Consider the following 16,376-nt stretch of genomic DNA (forward strand, 5'->3'; position numbering starts at 1 on the left):
ACCACTGTGATGGCAGAAAGTCAGGAGGAATTAGAGAACCTCTTAATGAGGGTGAAAGAGGAGAGCGCCAAAAATGGTCTGAAGCTCAACATAAAAAAAACCAATATCATAGCCACTGGTCCCATCACCTCCTGGCAAATAGAAAGGAGATGATATGGAGACAGTAACAGATTTTTGTTTCTTGGGCTCCATTATCACTATAGATGGTGACAGCAGCCACAAAATTAAAAAATGCCTACTTCTTGGGAGGAAAGCGATGACAAACCTTGACAGCATCTTAAAAAGCAGAGACATCATATTGCCGACAAAAGTCTGCATAGTCAAAGCTATGGTTTTTCCTGTAGCGATGTATGGAAGTGAGAACTGGACTATAAAGAAGGCTGACCACCGAAGAATTAATGCTTTTGAATTGTGGTGCTGGAGGAGACTCTTGAGAGTCACCTGGATTGCAAGGAGAAAAAAAACTATAAATTCTGAAGGAAATCAACCCTGAGTGCTCACTGGAAGGACAGATCCTGAAGCTGAGGCTCCAATACTTTGGCCATCTCATGAGAAGAGAAGACTCTCTGGAAAAGACCCTGATGTTGGGAAAGTGTGAAGGCAAGAGGAGAAGGGGACGACAGAGGTTAAGATAGCTGGACAGTGTCATCGAAGCTACCTACATGAATTTGACTGAATTCCAGGAGGCAGTGGAAGACGGGAGGGCCTGGCGTGCTCTGGTCCATGGGATCACAAAGAATCGGACATGACTTAACGACTAAACAACAACAAATCATGTCCTCCTTTTTATGTGAACAAACTACTAATGGAATGTGATGGCGAGAGTTCTGATTCTGCTGAATCAGAATCAAAATCCATCTGGACCAACATGCTGTTTCCTGAAGTGACCAACCCGTTACATCTAGGAAACCAGCAACCGGACAATTTTTCCACCACTATTTATCCCAAACAAACTGTGTTCAATAGAATAGAGTCTCTAGGCCATTTCAGAAATACCTTCCAGTAATTCTGTTAATAGCTGAAAGAGAACTGGAACTTTGCCAAATAACCCTGTCCTAAAGTCATGCATGCCTGAATGCCAGTTTGTCCTGACACCTAATATCCATGTGTACATCAGCAGCTGGGAAGATATTACATATACAGCTGTAAGTAGATTGGCTAGGCACAGAAGAAAACAAGGACCCTGCATCTTTAATTATTGCATACAAGAGGGAATTTCAAAAGGCATGTACACTGAATTCCCCTATTAAACATGTCCTCTTTTGCCTCTGGCCATTCAAGCTGTATGTATGCAAGTGTACATGCCATCCAGAATTCCATTTAGATAAGTAAAAAAGAAGAAGAAGTAATCTTCCAAGAAGGATCTTGGAAGACTAGTGATGATGAAGCCTGTTTGTGTTTTCCAGGAAAAAAAAATTAGAACTACTAGGAACATACAGAGTTTAAATTTATTTTATTCCATTATTCATTCATTAACATTGTTTCTGTTTAATTGCTCATTGTTATGCTCATGTATATGTCTCTCAGATTTTCATTAGCATCAGGGCTGTGAGATATGGGAGAAGTCTCATTGTGCAAGAGTTCCAAGAAGTTCCATTGTGCAAGAGACTTTGAATGCATCTGCACTACCCCATTGGAGCACTATGATACCACCTGAACTCCCATATTTCCATCCTACAGAAGCATGAGACTTGTAGTTAAGTGAAGTACTTAGAATGAACCTCGCCAAACTGAAATCCCAGGATCCCATAGGATGGAGCTATGGCAGTTAAAAATAGTTATCAAACCATTATAATTGTGCAGTGTAGAGATACTGTTGGCCCACAGAATATGTGGCTACTCCTTTCAGATTCCCAAGAGGATCTGCAAAAAACAGCATTGGCACAGATACTTCAAAAAATCAAGAAACCCATACTGAGCACTGCCTCTTTCACCGTAACAACTGCATTCATTGCCCTGAAGGAAGAAATGAAATAAGAGCTCAGTTTGATTTTCAGGATTGCAACTGGGAATGGCCCTTCTCTCCTACTCCAGTTGCCATCACAAACCTTGCTCAAGGATCATCCTGACCTGGGGGGATGATAAATTTGGCTTTTCAAATGATTTCCTCTTCTCCTCTAACTTGTCTTTACTTTGTATGTCTTTATTGATTCTTTTTTTAAAAATGTAAACCACACTGTGAGCGTCTTCTCAAAATGATACACAAATGCTTTCCATATAGAAAGAGATCGGTATAAGACATCTTGACAGTACTATTACAGTTCAGAGGGTTGGCACATCTAAGTTTATACTGCTTTCGAAGCAGTAAATCCATTTTTACCTATTTCAATATTTTCTTCTTTCATTTCATATCATAATTTCTTTGCTGAAAATGAAAACATTATTCTTTTGCAATAACACAAAGACGTCTCAGGATCTCTTCCTCCATCTTGAGTGGAATTTATGTTATTTACCAAGCTTAACTTAGTAATGACAATTAGAGAAAGAAGCATTTTTTTTAAAGTCATATCTTAATCCATACACAGTCCATTTCCATTCCCCTCTCATTTCCTTCTCTCTTTCTTCTATTGACTATTAAGGACCATTCTTCATACTTCACTTTATAAGGCAAAAAAAAAAATACTTAATTATATTTATGTTTTTGCCTGGCTTTTGGTGCATGCAAAGAAACTTACTTCCCCACTGTCATAAAGAATGTAGTACATAATTGAGCAGCTTTAGCCCCATAAGCCTGTTCTTTCCTGATTCATCCGTCAAAGTGCTATGCAAGTGGCCCCCTAAATTGATAAATTCCCACAGTGCCTGTTGACCCAGCTGCCAAGGCCTCATACAGCAGGTGTTGTTTTCATGGCCACCCTGACAGTAATACAAACTGTTTAGCAGTTGCATTGACCTCACAGCTATTAACACTGATACAGGCTTCGCTGGGGACTAGTTTTCAAATATGACAGAATTTCTAAAAGACTAGAGGTCATGAGCAAGTATACCATATAAGAATAAATTTGATACGCTGCTGAGTTTAAAAATCTGAAAGGGGGGAGGGGGGAGAGGGTTTTCTTCTTCTTCTTCTTCCTCACCACATCACTCCCCTGTAGTAAATCAAGTAATGAGCACTTGGCAGGCCTCCCAGTCCTAAAGTCAGTGTATTGAAAAAAATCATACCTGAAAGGGCACTGTATTTATCTCAAGAAAGTAGTAACTTCTCATGATATATCATATATTAGTGATCTGGGCTAAGGGAAAATAAACTAGAAAAAGTACAGAAATTTGTACTTTAAAGATGGAGACATTTTTATTCTTATGTAGATTCTCACTTCACAATCTCCACGCCTCACTTCGATAAAGACAATTTAATGCTGACGATTTAAGGTTCTCTCCAACTATGGATGGATAATTCAAAAATTAGATTTTTCATTGTTTTTGTGAAACTCAGCTAAAGAAATGAATATGAACCAAATATGTGCCCTGTGTCAACCAACCCAGGCCATACTCAAATAAGGGTAGACAGATCAGACCCTCTCCTGTCCTGTGCTCTTTCAGATAGAAGTCCAACCCAATCTTTGTTCATGTTTGTGCTAGTAACTGTGTGCTTACCGATTTCTGCAAAAACATCCATTCTCTCAAACTGGGAAACACAAACATTACTGGTGGTAATGGTGGTGCAGTTACAGAACGGCATAATAATTATTTCTTGCAGAATTATTAGCCTACTCTATCCAGCCCAGGGAACACAAGATGAAGAGAAGCAGGAAATACCGGTAGCTTCCATGGAGTGTGGCAACGACACCACCCAACAACAAGAAAGGAGAAACCAAACGGGGTGGAGTAGGGAGGACACATCCTAATATCCTAATGTGAAGCACTGGCTTAACTAAAAGAATGAGGCATTTATATATACATGCACACAAGCATTCACATGTACACATGTGCATGTGTGCACATACACATACATTCCTAGCAATGCAACTATGAAGAAAAAAGGCAAGATCCAGGAAATATGCTAGACTGGCGGCTGTCCGTCACTTTGCACTACTTTTTTTTTTTAAAGGCAGAAAACAGCTGCTACAGCCTAGTGACCTCACTCAGAGACCTTCTGTAGCACACCTGAAGGGTTAGCCTGTCCAGGAGAAGTTTTGGGCTTTATGCAGGAGAGCTATTCAGCTGTTAAAATTATTTTACTTTGGAACCAACGCTTTCCTGATACCGTGTATTAATTCACTTACCCTTTCTTCACATGGCTTATCATTTTTATTTTCCCATTTTTAAACCAAGATTGCCATATTGAACATGAGTGACTCAAGTAGGGTGCCTCTCCACCCTATGGGCAACTAGAAGTTATTTGCTCAAACTCGTGGTCACTACAGGACCATACAGTTGGACCTGATTTGGTCTGTATTTACACATATCTCCCAAACCAGTGAACATTTATAACACTAAATAGTTTCTAGGATTCACCAGACATTCCAAAGTAACAAAAACTACTTTGAATATGTGTCATCTTCGTGTAACTTCATTCATTCTACCAGACAATCACAGATGTCTTAAGGGAAAGTCCTAATATGAGGGCAGGGTGCCATTTGCAGGGGAGCAGTAGTAGGGGAGCAGTAGTAGGGGAAAGGGCATGTTTAGGTGATTTTGTCCCACAACTCTTGTGGCCTTCTGGATGTGGTAGAACTGCAGCTTCCATCATCTCTGGCCATTAGCCATGCTAGCTAAGGCTGATGATAATTGTGGAACTACACCATCTGACAATACCCAACAGTTGACATTTTTGGCTCTCTTATGCTTGCAGAAAGCAGTGTAATATGAAGTCACTTCTAGCTGCCATTTAACAAGTCCCCAGTGGGGTTCTCAAGCCAGCAGGTGCATGGACCCCTGAGAATCCCAAGGTGACTTGTTAATTGACAGCTAAAAGTGACTGAAATATTACACATTTGCCTTCTACATGTGTAAGAAAGTAATAAAATGTCGGCCAATGTATGCACACTATTTACCTTTTTGTGACCTTGTGATGGTCACAAAAAATATAAACGCATTTCTTCCAATTTCAGCTTTATGCAATAGACAAGGTCATCTAGTTCTCTTCCTTTCTCCTACTTGAATAGCAAACATGGGCCCCACTAGTACTATGTTTAACAACTGAGAATTCAACTATCTATTACATTCTTTGGTCATACGTCTTATTCCAGACATGATATCCACATTTTATCCTTGCTACTGGTAAGATAGATCTGACAAAGTTCATGTTATGGAAGTAGGAACAACTCTGTCTGAATCTTTTGGAAGGACATATAAACCCTTAGAGGGCTCAAATTCCTTTTAATCATATGGCATATAATTTTATTTTTCCATTTCTAACCCATGAATGTTAGACTGAACATGACAAATTCATGTAGGGTGCCATACCACCACATGGGCAACCCAAAGTTACTTGCTCAACCCTGTGCTCACTACACCACCCCACAAACGGGTGATTCTTTCATAGTCCTTGAGGATACAACACTTGTGATAAGCTGCTGTTGGAGATTTGTGTATATGTACTGTAAAGTATAAGCAGGAACATGTCCATAAGCAGATCATAAATGTTGATTTGGATTACTGTCTCACACTATTCCCAGCGAGGTGTAGATTACAAAATGATCATAATAACTTTGATATAATTGAGAGAGGCACATGCCTTGGACACTTGTAAAAGATAAGGCATATTCAACCCCTGGTATTGCCAACATGGGAACAGATAAAGGAGCAAATATATTTTACATGCAAAGATATGCAATGGCACTCTTTAGAGGAGGAGGTGGAAGAGAGAAGATGTCTTTCCACTTTTCTTTCAAAGCAAATACAATTTTGAAGAGAGAGGTGTAAACAGAAGCATCAAAAGAAAAAAATAAATGCATAACCATTTCTGTGCCTGCTTTTTCTTTGCTACAGCATTGTCTAAACTCACAAGTAATACTTCTCCAAGGGGTCACGTTGCTATCTGAATTAATTAGAGGCATTTTATTCTCAATAATCTTTTTCTCACTAAATCTTATTGCACCTTACATTTTGGAAAGCAACACAGGAATAGTAAACAAGGAAATCCTTCATCCTCTGCACACAGTTTCCTCCTCCTAAGAAGCAAAAGTTGATTCCAAAGCTGTCAATTTTTGCTTCTTCTTCTTTTAAGGGCAACAGAGTGCTATTATCTATGATGTGCTCAGGTACTACATGCAACTAGTTCTTCAAATAATAACTCAGCTGCAGCCATCCCATTTTGATTTATGGTTTACAGGATCATATCTAATACTCCACAAAAAATACATAAGGAAAAATACAACATGTCTATGTTAATATAATGAATTTGAATTTGACCTAACTCCGGGACGCAGTGGAAGACAGGAGGGCCTGGCGTGCTCTGGTCCATGGGGTCACGAAGAGTCGGACACGACTAAACGACTAAACAACATGTTAATATATGGGGAGAGGGATTTTGTTGGGCACAAAAAAGGGTTGTTCTCATCGTTCAATAGTTACTTTTATCCTAATAGGCTTGGATTCTGGGTAGTGTGAACTGTTTCCAGAAAAAATGTGGGGAAATGGACGAAATCCAATTTTACTTGCCCTCCCCAACTGGAAAACTCCAGATTTGTTGACCACAATTCCATCCCTAAGTAAACTGGCTGATTTAGATCTTAAATGTGGATATCATATTTCCAACTTTGTTTCTGAAAAATTGATTAGAATCCTGCTGCTTTATTATTGTCATAAGCCAAGTGGGTTTGTTTATTGCATTACGTTACATTACATTTGTGAAATATAGGGAAATAATGGGCAAATCCTATTGCGTAATTTTGCACAAACATAAACTAGATTAGGGTGCTGGAAATAATTAATTTAAATTAAATTGAAGCCTCCTATCCCCCATTTCAGCTTCTGAGGTTCCCTGGGCAGCCTTTGAGAGCCTTGGGATGGAAAGAAAGATTACAAAAGTCAACATCATTGTTGCATCACCGCTGCTGACAATCTAGCTGCAATTTCTGACTATTAGAACGCCACCATCCTAAAGCTTCAAAAGGCTTCTTTGAGGCAAGAGGGAACCCTAGGGAGCTTCAGAAGCTAAATCGAAAGGATAGGAAGCTTTATACCCATTTAAAGTGATTATTCCCAGCACCTTGAATCAGTTTATGCCAGTGGAACTGCACAAAGCAGATTTTGCCCCTGTGGTTCTTATGCACTATCACGGAGTTGCAATCCTAAACAGAACTATTTCCAGTGTGAATATTATTGAGATAGATGACTGCCAGCAGAAATTCTGAATGCCTTTGTTTATAATGATCACTGCTAATAATGGCTTTATGGGGTATATGGGTGGACAGTGTTTATCTCTGTTTAAAAAAAAGATAACAGAACTGCTATTGGAGAGTTTGGACTGTCAATTAAGGAAAGGGTTGCCAAGTTGTTCTTTGGAACCTTTTGTTTAAAAGGCCAATTCTTAATACTGTATTACCAAAGGGAAATATCCAATATTCAAATATTCAACCGAATGGCATAGAAATTTCCTAAATATTAAACATGAAATTTCCTTGATAAAACTGCATCTTAAAATATTTCCTTTAAAATATTGGTGCTGGCTATGGCTATGATGTTCATTCTAAAAGTGTACTTCATACCATAAAAACTTCTACAGGGTACAGTGTCCCCTGTTTCATTTTTTAAAAAAAGAACCTCAGGCCCATTTTAAATAGTTTTCTTTGAAAGGAAAAGTAAATTTGCCCATTTGTAAAGAACTCCTCTTTTAAACATACCTATATATATATGTTGTCTGTATATATGTAATTTCTACAGGCCCTTAGTCCCAGAAGAATGCAAAAGAACAGCTCTTCCCACTCAAATTCTGACCACTGAATGCTCAAGGCATTGTCGAAATGGGCACTGCACTCCCACTGGAAAATGCTGCTGTAATCAAGGCTGGGAAGGCGAGTTCTGCAGAACTGGTGAGTACTCACTTCACGGTAGTTTGTGAAAATAGAAACCCTCGAGCAACACCTGACAAAGTATTTCAAATATGAGCAAATACCCCATTTATTGAGGCTTCTAAAAATAAACAGTGTAGAGGTGACAAGGGAAAGAACACAGAAGGGAAAACAAGGGAATTCAAGCCTAGTTTATGAAATCAGGTTTTCCTTTTGTTTTATCACGATATGTACTAGGATTCAGACATGCTTGGGGACAACCAATGCCACCACACAGAAGCATATTATTATTCAGATGTGTCTCAAAGCAAAACTTTTCAGTTAATTGCTTGGCACATGCAAGTAATGTTGAGCTACAAAAATAAAATTGCTGAAATTGGAAAGGTGAAGTAGGAAAACTTCCAAAACTTTATCCTCCCTGAAAAGCATCTGTTACATACAGCACTGATGTTACCTGTCTGTCATGGGTTTGGAGGGAAAGTTCCATCCTATGGGGAGTGGAAGGCGGGACATCAGGAGGAGGGGCTGTACTGTATATATATGTGGAGCCTGTGTGGAGAAGTTAGGAGAGCTGGAGGAGAGCTGAGAGAAGAAGCTGGAGTGGGAGTCTGTGTGTCAGACAGGGTACTACTGTGTGTCAGTCAGTACCAACCTGATAGGTTCAGGTGTCTGTATGGTTAGCCAGAACTGATAGGTTCAGGGTCTGTGCTTTATTTAAAGGTGTTCTGTGTGAACCAAACTGGTGTATGGATGATTGAGACTAAGCCACGTTACTGTATCTTATTCACTTGATCATTTTATTTTCCCTGTGTGTTATTTAAATAAACCTTATTCCTTTGTTAGTTAAAAATCCATCCCTGGTCTGTGTGACTTCTTATAGGGAATGGTTGGTGGCAGCTTAGTGAAACTGTGGCATCTCCCAGTAGGTCTGGGGTTGTCACATTGATTGGTGTCCAGCGTGTGGGATACGACTGGTCCAGTTGTCCAGTGGTCCAGCAAAGCCTTGGCAAGTGTGCCCAGAGCAAGGGGGGTCTAGTCAGGGACAATCTGAGAGCGCGTAGGTAATCTTCTAGGCTTACCTCACGGGGAGGTAGGCTAGTGGAAGAACGTGTAACCTCAGATTGGGGACTAGATTAGGGAGCTCTGAGGCAACCTGTTTTGGCGGGGAAAAAGCTGAGGCAAAGCTGAGTGAAGTAGCAGTGATCTAGCTTGTCTGCTGAGAGGCCTAGCAGAGGGGGGTGGACTCTGGCTGGCAACAGTTGCAAGTTAGTGCTGAAGAACAGCAGCAATCTATAGAAGGCTGGTTCTGAGGCAAAAGAGAAAAAAAAAGTGGTCACTTTATTTTGAGGCTTGACTTTTGAAAGCAGCCTGTTCTGGGGGGGGATTATGCCCTTGACTCGAAGCCCAATGGCAGAAATGGGTGAAGTGAGGGAACCCCAGGTGGACCAAGGTTCTGAGGATGAATTTGGCTCAGTGCAGGATGAGAGCACGGGAGAGCAGAACCCAGAACTCAGGAAAATGAAGGGAAGCCCTCAGACATGAAACCAAGACCTCAGATTTTGGAGGGAAAACCAAAACCAGATGAGAAAGACTCCAAATACAGCAGAAAATGTTATTTCTGTCAAGGAAAGGGCCATCTAATCTCAGAGTGTGAGAAATTAAAGCAGCTAAAAGGAAATGTGCCTCATGATTTGAGTGGAACCAAGCCAAAAGCTGTGTTCTGTGTCCAGAAAGAGCAAAGCTCCTTGTCACTGAGGGAGCCTGTTGCCATGGCTACTCAATCTGGAACAGATACATCTGCTGATCAGGCTGGGGAAAACTGTCCTCTTGTGGAGGTCAAGCGCTGCTTGCTAGTGAGAACAGATTCACAGTTGTTTCAAACCGCAGGGGTGGACGTAGGAATACTTGACCATCAGTATAGGGGGCTGAGGGATACTTGTTCCCAGGTGACCCTGTGCCATCCAGATATTATTCCTAGGGAGTATATAATCCCGAATGAGAGCATAAAGGTGGCGGGGATTGAGGGACAGGTGATCTCGCTGCCAGTAGCTGAGGTACCTGTGAACTTTCAAGGCTGGAGGGGAGTTTGGCGGCTAGCGATTTCATCGACTCTGCCAGCAGCCGTGCTCGTGGGAAATGACCTGGCTGAACATGTGAAACGGGTGCTAGTGATTACACGCTCACAAGCCACCACGGGGACAGTTCAGGGGGGTACTGTCGAGCCCGAGACGGAAGCAGGTGGGTGGAGTTCCGAAGCTGTAGTGGAAACCTTGACCACGGACAGCAGATTTGGCCAAGAGCAAAAGGCAGACGCCACTCTCCAAAAGTGTTTTGAACAGGTGACAGACGCCCAGCTAACACCTGAAACCCCAGTGAGATTTCGAGAGAAAAAGGGAATTTTATATAGAGAGACCCTGAGGAATATCTCAAAAGGGGGAGATGGGATCAGAAGTCAGCTGGTGGTACCTGAAAAGTATCGCCCCATGATCTTACAAAGGGGGCACTCTGACATGTTTGCTGCGCACTTAGGGGTGAACAAAACACAGCAGAGAATTACACAGAATTTTTACTGGCCTGAAATAGGGAAGCAGATCAAGGAGTTCTGTAAACAATGTGATGTGTGTCAGAGGCAGGGGAATAACCGGGACAGGACCAAAGCAAAGTTGTGCCCTTTGCCTGTGATTGACACTCCGTTCAAATGCATAGGGGTGGATATTGTGGGACCTTTGCCCAAGGCCACAAAGAGGGGGAACCGGTTCATTCTCACCATAGTGGACCATGCCACGAGGTACCCTGAAGCCATTCCCTTGACTAACATTGAAACTAACACAGTGGCAGATGCCTTGGTGGGGTATATGTCCAGGATGGGATTTGCCTCAGAAATAATCACAGATTTGGGCGCATCGTTTACATCGAAGCTCATGAAACGGTTATGGCAAATCTGTGGAATTAAACACAAGGAAACCACTGCCTATCACCCTGAAAGTAATGGGTTAACGGAGAAGTTCAATGGGACTCTAATGCGCATGATTAGGGCTTACTTGGCCGAGAATCCAAACAATTGGGACCAGAAGCTGCAATCCCTTTTGTTTGCTTATCGATCAGTGCCACAAGCCAGTACCGGGTTCAGTCCGTTTGAACTTTTATTTGGGAGAAGGGTGAAAGGGCCACTTGATTTGATCAAACAAAATTGGGAGCAGATCACCCAGGATGACCCACAAGACGTTGTGACATATATAGACACCTTGATGAATGACCTAAAGAGAAACCTAGAGCTAGCAGCAGAGAACCTGCAAGCTCAGAAGGTCAGACAGAAAACCTGGTATGACCACAAAGCCAGAGAGAGGCACTTTGACCCAGGGGAGGAAGTGCTTTGGCTTAGGCCCTGCAGAGAGAACAAACTGCAGCTCAAATGGGCAGGACCATATAGGGTCATTTCCAAGATGTCAGATCTGAACTACCTAATAGAGCAGGAGGAGAACCAAGCAAGGAGGGTGGTACATGTGAATGCCCTAAAACCCTACTACAGAGGGGAACAGAGGGTTTTATTTGCAATAAAAGCAGCTGAGAGTGAGGAAGCTGAATTACCCTTCTGGGAGGGTAGAGGGGAAGTAAAATACAACCCAGAGGAGGTAAAGATTAGTCCTGCACTCACCCAAGACCAGCAGCAAGAACTAAAAATGCTGCTCATCAAATATCAAAAGGTGTTTTCCAATAAGCCGGGGATAGTGAAGGGAGTGATGCATCGGATCCACACAGGGGATGCACCCCCGCACGCAGTATCCCCATACCGAGTAACGGGACCCTATAGGGACAAGGTGCGGAAGGAGCTGGACGAGATGCTTAGGGAGAACATAATCGTCCCCTCTTCTAGTCCTTGGTCCTCTCCGATAGTCCTAGTGGACAAGCCTGATGGGAGCATTAGGTTTTGTGTAGATTACAGGAAATTAAACCGCGTAACCACTCCTGATGCCTACCCGATGCCCAGGCTAGACAACCTGATTGAAACCATAGGGGGTTGTCGGTTCATCTCATCATTGGACCTGGTAAAGGGATATTGGCAATTAAGAATTGATCCCAGGGATCAAGAAAAGACCGCCTTTTGCAGCCCTTTTGGTCTCTATGAGTTTAGAGTCCTGAGTTTTGGTCTCAGAAATGCACCAGCCACATTCCAAAGGCTGATGGACCAGACCTTAGCAGGGCTCAGTGACTTTACTGTGGCCTACATTGACGACATAGGGATCTTCAGCAATACCTGGGAAGATCACCTGAAACACCTGGAGTTAGTGCTGCAGAGGTTAAGTGCAGCAGGGCTAACAGTAAAGGCCAGCAAGTGTCAGCTGGGTAGCCCAGAAATAAAATACTTGGGTCACATAGTAGGGGGAGGAGTGATCAAACCCCTAGAGGCCAAGATAGAAGCAGTTCGTGATTGGCCCAGACCCAACACCAAGAAAAAGGTCAAATCATTTCTTGGGTTGGTGGGCTACTACAGAAAATTCATCCCGAGGTTTAGCGAGATTGCGGCTCCGCTGACCGATCTGACGAGGAAGAAGACTGATGACCGCATCCCATGGACCAGCGACTGTGAGGAGGCGTTCCAGAGGTTGAAGGAGACCCTCATCAACTATCCAGTGCTGCGTGCTCCAGACTTCGACCGGGAGTTCATCATCTACACCGATGCGTCTAACAGCGGGGTAGGAGCAGTTCTTTGCCAGGAGGATGAAAATGGTGACCAGCATCCAGTGTCCTACCTGAGTAGGAAACTCCAGAAAGGTGAGAGACATTTGGCAACCGTGGAAAAGGAGTGCCTGGCCATAGTCTACGCGATCCAGAAGGCCAAGCCTTACATCTGGGGAAGACATTTTATTCTGTGCACTGACCATTCACCATTGCAGTGGTTAAAGACAATGAAAACCCACAATAGTAAACTTATGAGGTGGGCTTTAAACCTGCAAGACTATGACTTTGAAGTGAAGGTGGTCAGAGGGTCAGTGAACTGTGTTGCTGACGCCTTGTCAAGAAGACCTGAAGAATGAAGATGGCGAAAGAAACATGGACTATGTATATATTTTGGTGACCAAAGGTTAAATGTACTTGTTTATTAAACATGCTTGGTTTGTATGAATAAAGGTAACTTGATGTATTGTAAATGGTAAATGTTTAAATGTCTAATTGATATGTTTATCCTAGAGTAAGTATAAGTAAGTATGGTATTGTATGTTAATGTATAACTGTTTTTGTATGTTTTGGATCCAGGTTGTTTTTTGGTGAAAAGCACTTTAGCTTTCCCCCTACAAAACAACTTATAAAGAGGGGAGGTGTTACATACAGCACTGATGTTACCTGTCTGTCATGGGTTTGGAGGGAAAGTTCCATCCTATGGGGAGTGGAAGGCGGGACATCAGGAGGAGGGGCTGTACTGTATATATATGTGGAGCCTGTGTGGAGAAGTTAGGAGAGCTGGAGGAGAGCTGAGAGAAGAAGCTGGAGTGGGAGTCTGTGTGTCAGACAGGGTACTACTGTGTGTCAGTCAGTACCAACCTGATAGGTTCAGGTGTCTGTATGGTTAGCCAGAACTGATAGGTTCAGGGTCTGTGCTTTATTTAAAGGTGTTCTGTGTGAACCAAACCGGTGTATGGATGATTGAGACTAAGCCACGTTACTGTATCTTATTCACTTGATCATTTTATTTTCCCTGTGTGTTATTTAAATAAACCTTATTCCTTTGTTAGTTAAAAATCCATCCCTGGTCTGTGTGACTTCTTATAGGGAATGGTTGGTGGCAGCTTAGTGAAACTGTGGCCTATCCCAGTAGGTCTGGGGTTGTCACAGCATCTACCTCATTATATCCTGAATGTCTAGAAAGCCAAGGAGAATTCCTGAACATAGCTTTAATTCATGTTTTTGTTTTTTACAGCAAAATGTGATCCAGCCTGTCGACATGGGGGTGTCTGCATACGACCAAATAAATGCTTGTGTAAAAAAGGATATCTTGGTGCTCAATGTGAACAAATGGATAGAAACATCCGAAGAGTGACAAGGGCAGGTATTCTTGATCAGATCATAGACATGACATCCTATTTGCTGGATCTAACCAGCTATATTGTATAGTTTCTGGGACTATTTGGATACCACATTTTCCATGGGCATTTATTTTTGAATATTTTCTTCTTTAAACAAGAGAGAGAAAGACTGTTATCTTGCTTTGAAACTCCAGTGATTACATTTGGCTTTTAGATCTGTCTTTTACATTTTTCAGACAAGCAACAACGTACAATTCACGCACAAACACCTGATTGTATAGCTGGTGGAATATCAAAACTATATTTCTTCATGTGAAGTAGTTGACAGAAATTCCACTGTTGGCCACATATAATTTTCAATAATGTTACTATGAATTCTTTGATGGCCCACCAATTTTATCTCTATAACTACTCACCTATAGCCAACAGAAAGGAGTTTTGAAACTTTTTGACATTATTAAAACTTAATATTTTCCATCATTATGGTGCCACAAAATAGTGGGTGGATTCAGATGACCTATTGGCATGTATAATAAATGTGTTGCCTCCTAAATGTCATTCCCTGAACAGGATGAAAAAGCTATAATGGTAAGCTTGAATGATCAAACTGTCCAGTTACTATGTGGAAAATATGGCCATGTGAATTCAGCTCCCAACTATAAGACAATACTTCAGAACTTCTAATTGTGTTTTATACTTAATTCATTGTAAGACTGTAACCTACACCGCTATCAATGTAACAGAATGTTATGCACTTAACTACTTTCCATGGCATATATGCAAAAAAAATCTGTCGCAGCTTAATTTCCACACTGTTTCATGTTTCTTAATAATTAAATTATATTTGCATATTTTAAAACTGGTCATTCTAAAAGGTCTGATTTTTATTGAATATCTTATTTAACAAAGGGCACTGGGTTTGTGTTACATATTTATATTATTTTATTTTATTTTTTTATAATATAGACATCACCTAGATGAACAGCTTTGCCATGTCCTGTAAAATACTAAAGTTACATTTTTCTCCAACTTTAATTGGAATGACGGGGAATGAAAGAGACAACAAACTCTTTCCTATCTTGCGGACCCAATGTAGAAATGTATCTTTGTTTCGACTTTTGTTCATAATCGACGGAGAAGCAACACCAATCAACTAGTCACTGTAAATGTTGAAAAAAAGTTATTTCCTGTGCGTCAGGACTGGTCCGTTTATATGCTAATAGAATCTATTACAGAATTCACACTGAATGGAACATCACTGGATAGGAGCTCACTTTAGCTCATGTCTTGCCTGTGTAAGAGGATTCTTGTACAAATCATTAAAATTATGATTGTTGACAAATATGGTTAAAAATGTAAATGATTCTTGGAAAATTAACAGAATACTATTTTCCTTTTTGTAAATGTATCAATAAATTTGGTGTACATGCTGTATTCAAAATTGTTAAAGTATTAATTAATAGTTGAAGATTTTCTTTATAGGCTAAGTCTCAGAATTTAAAATGTTTCTTTCTGCAATACTTGTGGAAACGGTCTGTGTTGTCTGTGCTTGCAAAACACACCAATCTCTTTGTGCTATTGTTTTGATAGAGAAGGCTTCCCACACAGAGAAGAGGGGAGAGCAAGTGTGCCCTTCGTCTCGTAGTTCATCAAACACCTGTTCCTATTCCAGTAGTGTGCAATGTGTTAAGCAATGTAGCCTGACACTTTCGCCAAACATTCCCAGACTATGAAAATGGTCTCTGTAGGCAAACAGAATGCCAACAGAGTCGCAAAACAAATTCAAGCAATTTCTTATTATTTAGTAAATCTGTAATGTGTAAGCAAAAAGCAATAGGTAATCACTTCTTGTCCAGACATCTCTGTTCAAGAGAGCACAGAAGGAAACAGGATCTACACTTGGCATCCACCTATGATTATTCTTGGGCTTCAAATGACCTCTTGACAAATGGAAATTTGTTGAGAAATCTTGGTCGAGTGCTTAGTGAACAATGGTCTGCATTAAAAAGTGCATACATAATTTTGCACAATGTAGACCCAACTGACACTCTATTCAGAAGTGAGTTCAGGATTAAATGAGCATGGAGACCAAATTACCCTCTTACCCCAGAAAAGGGTGGTCTCCTCCACTCACACTAGCACCTCATTGGCTAAGCAGTGTGACAAATCTTGCAATGAACCCTGCAGCAGCCTGCATCTGTAGGTTAATAGCAGCCCTTTGTCTCCATTGCTTTCTCCCTATAGTCCCGTTACTGAATCACATCACAAAAAGTTTTACAATTAGGAAAAATATCCTGGCAACCATTTTTGTACACTGACCTTACCATCAAATCTTCTGATACTCAACATGGGGGCGACGTTAACAAAATGTGAACTTCTACAGAATAAGGCAGCTGTC

The 16,376-nt window shown here is 41.2% G+C and overlaps 1 protein-coding gene across 3 annotated transcripts in view; it reads left to right on the forward strand.

Moving 5' to 3' along the window:
• Positions 1 to 15,419, forward strand: part of HHIP (hedgehog interacting protein) — a 102,434-nt gene extending 87,015 nt beyond the window's left edge. The window contains exons 12-14 of one of the 3 annotated variants that reach the window (XM_020783097.3): positions 7,828 to 7,976; positions 13,873 to 14,001; positions 14,945 to 15,419. In XM_020783097.3, the coding sequence (XP_020638756.1) occupies positions 7,828 to 7,976; positions 13,873 to 14,001; positions 14,945 to 14,955 (289 nt within the window). In that variant the 3' untranslated portion in view covers positions 14,956 to 15,419. Of the gene's footprint in view, positions 1 to 7,827; positions 7,977 to 13,872; positions 14,207 to 14,944 lie in introns of those variants that run through there. The other 2 variants (XM_020783098.3, XM_020783096.3) reach the window with 2 other exon arrangements.
• Positions 15,420 to 16,376: the final 957 nt, after the last annotated feature.

Source organism: Pogona vitticeps, chromosome 5, assembly GCF_051106095.1.
Source record: "Pogona vitticeps strain Pit_001003342236 chromosome 5, PviZW2.1, whole genome shotgun sequence".
NCBI classification, from domain to species: domain Eukaryota; kingdom Metazoa; phylum Chordata; class Lepidosauria; order Squamata; family Agamidae; genus Pogona; species Pogona vitticeps.